Raw genomic sequence first — 5,037 nt, 5'->3', positions numbered from 1 at the left:
CCAGTGGCTTTATTTCCTTTTCCTGCCCCCCCTCCCCTGTGCTGTCCCTCTCCTGCTGTCTTATGGCTCCATCTGCTCGACCCCTCCCCATTTCCTTTCCGGCTTCCCACTTGACTCCCTCCTCCTCGCTCCCCCAGCCACCGCACTTATCCCTCCTCCCACTGAAACACTGTTGTGAGACAAGGCTTTGCACACAACACTTAACACGAAACTGTTTTATTTGATGAACCACAGTGACTAACAGGATCAGTGAATAGCACATTCTAAAGAAAGGACAAGTGGGCCACGAGGCAGCCTCCTCTGCCTTCTGTCCCAAACTGCAAGTGACTTGGTTCCGGCTGGGAGTCTCTGCGGGCCACCCAGCAGGTGCCTTCACGAAGCCTTCTCCAACCTTCACTGCACACTTATAGGACAGCCCTGGGCAGAGAAAGTGACTGTGAAAGATTCGGGCCTAGACAGGGAGAGCAAGCTGGGAGGAGACGCCCTCCTCCTCCTCCCCCTGCTCCCAGAGCTGGCTCCACGCCAGTGATGGTCAAGATGTCCATTTCCATCAAGCAGAGCTCTTCCTGTCGCCGCCGCACATGTCTTGTCCTTCATCTCCACCGTTCTCCAAGAACAAAACCCGGAATAAACACCCCTTTCCCCGGGCTCACCAAGGCCCCACTATTCATTTGTCCTCGAGGCCTCTCCGGTGGCGTAGACATCACGCTGTCAGTCCCCTCCCCCACCACAGCTGCTCCAGGCGCTGTTCCCAGCCCCCCAACCCAGCAGGAGGAGCCAGGAGGTCCAATTCTGATAGCACAGGGAGAAAAAAAAAAAACCCACTCCCCTTGCCCTTCACCCATCACAAGCAATGGTTTCTTAGCAAGATGACCCCTGACCCTGGAAAAGGTGAGAATAGAGAAGGGAATGCTTCTTATCTCATAGCAGAGAACTAGAGAAGGAACATGCATCCAGCACAGTAGGACTTCCCCAAGCCTTGGGTGTCCCCAGACAGCTCCTATGGGGAGCCTGGCACACACATGGACTTCTCCCTTGAAGCACGGACCAGCCGTCAGCGCCCCCCAAGTCCAGTGGGGAGTGGGCTTGTTCTTACACTACGTTGCCCCAGTATGTCCCTTCTGCTCTTCATGGCATTGTGTGAAGACAGAGATGCGGTGCAGAGTGAGAGGTGGCAGGGAGAAATGTCCAAGTTCATTCATTCTCCATATTCTGCTCATCTGTATGCAGATATATATTCACAGAGACACAAAGCAAGCACCCCACCCATCCAAAGTGACACTTGGCACCAAGTGTCAATAGAGACCAAAATAAACATCCAACAGATGAGAGGGGGTGGGCGTGGGGGCAGCCCACCATTGTGGGGGAGGCTGGAGGGATGAGGATCTGAGGAGGGAACCAGGCAGCACACACAGTAGGTTCTCACACCTCTCCACCCTCTCTTTCTCTAGTGTCCCTTCCCAACTCCCCATTCAAATCAAGGAGTTTGTGGCTTCCTCAGCCCACTGCCTTCCAATTCCCACAGAAAACAGGCAAGAAGAGGGCCTGAGGAAGTGCCAGAGCTGGCCTCCCCGGGAGGCTGCAGGACTCACTTCGGGCACATTCTTCGGGAATCACTCTGGCTCCGTGCGTGAGCCCAGGGTGAACTGATCCAAGTTTTGGAGTGAGTTCTGGAGCCCCTGGCTCCAGGGACTGGAGCAGTTAAGTCTTTGCTGATACACAACTCACTCCCGCCCCGGCTCCTTTCCTGACTTGCTCTCAGAAAACAGGACAAAGAGCCTGGACAAGGTCTGTCTTTGCAAGTTTCAGGATTCGTAACTCTAAGGAGCCCTTTCAGCATAGGGAGGTAAACGGGAGAGGGATGAGGGGCTGAGAGGAGGAAGCAAACTGGGGGGAGAGGGGACGAGAGCCCAGAAAGAAAGGATGAGGTGTAAAAATTGCAGAGAGAGAAAAGAAAAATCAAACGGAAAGGAGAGGGCAAAGCAGGCTGGAGATCTAAGAAAATGAGGTGGAGGGCAGGAAACAAGTTTTTACAGAGCCAGGACTCACACGTCATCATTTCAGGGTCAGTACGACTTCCCCTCATTTTATACCAGCGGAGAATCTGAGGTTCTGAACGAGACTTGTCCAAGGTCAGCCTCTCGAACACTGAGTGACGGAGCAAGGGCCTGCTGGCCTCAGCCCCCTCCTGCTACGCCCCAGACCTCTGAGAGAGCATACAGGAGCCAGAGGAGGACCACACCAAGACAGGAGGCAGGGAGCAGGGGAAAGAGTGACAGGCAGCAGACAAGGCGCAGCACGCTGCCTGATCCTCGGAGAGCAAGGGCAAAGGCCGGGGCAGGCAGAGGGCACCAGGCTTCTCTCTGCCCCCAGCTCTAGTCAACCACAAGGGTCTCTTGGCTGTAGGGGATGGATTTCTCCTGCGTCTGCTCTCCGCCCTTGCCCATGTTGGGCCCAGGCCCCTGGCTGTGCCCGGAAGAGTAGCTGGCCGACTTCTCCCCGCTGCTGCTGTGGGACGTGCCCCCGCACCTGCTGTGGCCCCAGCAGAGCATGGAGGTGCAGGCCTGGCGGAATCGGGGATCGAAGAAGGCGTAGAGGAAGGGGTTGAGGCAGCTGTTGACGTAGCTGATGCAGGTGCAGTAGGGGAAGACATTCATGAGGAAGAGGTCGAAGTCGCAGGGCCAGTGCAGCAGGCTGCCCAGCATGTAGAGCGTCTTGACCAGGTGGTAAGGCATCCAGCACAGCGCAAAGGTCACCACCAACACCACGATGATGCTGAGCAGCCGGCGCCGCTTCCGCAGGCCCTCGATGCGCTCCTTGCGGAAGTGACCGGCGATGGTTTGCGCGATGAAGAAGTAGCAGGTCAGCATGATGGTGAAGGGCACCACGAAGCCCACGGCCGTGGACGAGACCCCCAGGCCCACCTCCCAGGCCCACTCCGAGCTCGAGGTGGCCACCATGGAGTAGTCCATGTAGCACTGTACCTTGGTGGTGTTCTCCAGGTCCCCAGTGGAACGGAACACCATGACGGGCATGGCCAGGAGGGCGGCCAGCACCCACAGCACCGCCGTGGCCACAGCCCCGCTGACGCGCAGCCTCAGCCGAGCGTTGGCCACCGGTCTCACGATGGCCAGGTAGCGGTCGAAGCTGAGGCCGGTGAGGCAGAAGACGCTGGCGTACATGTTGACGAAGATGAGGTAGCTACTGAGCTTGCAGGAGAAGGTGCCGAAGGGCCAGTCGTAGTCCCGGTACGTGTAGGTGGCCCACAGCGGCAGGGTCACCACGAAGGTGAGATCGGCCACCGCCAGGCTGGCGATGAAGATGTCGGCAGAGCGCCTCTTCTCCCGGCTGGTCCGAAACACGGTCCAGAGCACCAGGCCGTTGCCCGTGGTGCCCAGGAGGAAGACCAGCATGTAGATGGCAGGGATGAGGGCCCCCGAGGACTTCCAGTCTGTGTACTCACACTCAGACTGGTTTTCTGCCCCGTAGTAGTTGTCAAAATCGCCACCTTCCTCCATGCTGGGGAGCGGAGAGGAGACGGGCAGGGGATCCCTCGGGTACCAGCTCCGCGGCTGTGTCACCAACTCAGCAAGCAGCCCGAGCTCTGGCTTGAGCCTCAGAGGAAGAGAAGGGCTGGAAGTGCCCGGAACCCTTCCCAGATGCAGTCCCAGGAGCAGCCTCTGGATTCCTGGACCCCGGAGGACGCCTCTGTCCTGCACACTTCCCTCCACAGTCTCCTGCCCTGCCCCAGCCTAGCTCTGACACTTCCTTGCCCCCTCCTGGGTCTCTGTCTCCTCCTCCCACCTCCAGCCCAACCCCTCACTTGTGAGTCTTAAGATCTTTAAGTCACAGCCCACTTTTTTTTTTCTTCTTGTCACTGGACTAGTGGACCAAATTGACCCCTGCTGTGCTGGGCAGAACGTTATCTGTGACTTGCAAGCCTGCTCTCTCCTGGCCCTGCCTCCTCCCCCTGGCTGCCACCCAGCCCTTCCCCAGCCTCCCTCCCTCTCTTTCCTCTGGCCACCACCTCATGCCCGCCCTTGGGGGCATCCCCTCCTCTGTCCCCTCCAGCTCTCCTGTTCTCACCCCCTCCCATCCCCTCTAAATAGGACAAATTATGCAGATTGGAATCCAGCCTGAACTGGAGCCAGGCGGGCAGGGGGCGAGGAGGGTGTGAGATTTCGCAGGATGGCTGGAGCATCTGGCTGGGCCTCCTGGCAGGCAGATCTGGGGATCCGACCCCTCCACTCCCTCCTGCACTCCCAGCCCCCACTCAAAGCAGACTTTGCACCAGGACCCTCTTCTTTGCTCTTCCTCTACCCCCAGCTTTGACTACCTCTCCTCTCTCTCTCTCTGTCTCTGTCTATCTGTCTCTCTCTCTCTCTCTCTGTCTCTGTCTGTCTCTCTCTCTCTCTCTCTCTCTCGGTCTCTCTCTCTCTCTGAGAACTCCTGTGGTTTACACACACAAGTAAGGGGGATTTCTCCAGCATTCGTAAGCCATTAGAGGATGGCAGTGTGCAGCGTGCAGAAAGAAGTTTCAGAAGGCTGAGGACCGAGTCACAGGACGCCAGAAACTCGGGACAGAAACAGTGCCTCGTCGGGTCATTAAATCCACAGGAACACTGAGGTAACGTCTTGCCCAGGGTCACAGGGTGAACTGTCTTGTGGTTGACTGTTTGCTCTTTGTCTCCTGCAGGCAAGCGTGGAACACAGTGTCTGGCATGTACTAGGCGATCACTGAGTGGTTTGGGGGTGAGGGGGTGGCTGAGTTAGGAGAGGAGTGAGGAGCCCAGAGAGAGAGGAACAAGTGTGTGCATCACTGAGTGGCGAGAACACAGGCACACTTCAGTCCTTGGGTTCTTAACGGCCAGCCCGGACCAACAACCATGTAAGGTCAGAAAGTTGAGCTACAGGAAGATGCAGAGAAAGAGACAAATACAGAGTGGACACCATGGGCAGAGACCCATAGAAACTCATTTTGTTCAGTCTGCTCACCTCTCCAGGGCCTTCAGGCACAAAAAAAGGAAGGAAGCACAG

The 5,037-nt window shown here is 57.3% G+C and overlaps 1 protein-coding gene across 1 annotated transcript; it reads right to left on the bottom strand.

Annotated features, from left to right (window-relative positions):
* Positions 1-200: 200 nt before the first annotated feature.
* On the bottom strand, positions 201-3,926 carry APLNR (apelin receptor). The gene has a single exon (XM_008271294.4). It carries the CDS (start codon positions 3,516-3,518, stop codon positions 2,376-2,378), a length of 1,143 nt encoding a protein of 380 aa, XP_008269516.1. The 5' UTR covers positions 3,519-3,926; the 3' UTR covers positions 201-2,375.
* Positions 3,927-5,037: the final 1,111 nt, after the last annotated feature.

Source organism: Oryctolagus cuniculus, chromosome 1 (assembly GCF_964237555.1).
Source record: "Oryctolagus cuniculus chromosome 1, mOryCun1.1, whole genome shotgun sequence".
Lineage (NCBI taxonomy): Eukaryota > Metazoa > Chordata > Mammalia > Lagomorpha > Leporidae > Oryctolagus > Oryctolagus cuniculus.
The sequence above is the reverse complement of the archived record's forward strand: the minus strand, read 5'-3'. Positions and strand labels throughout refer to the sequence as shown.

Coding starts and splice junctions, on each gene's coding strand:
- APLNR (XM_008271294.4), bottom strand. CDS start 3,518: ATGGAGGAAGGTGGCGATTTTGACAACTACTACGGGGCAGAAAACCAG.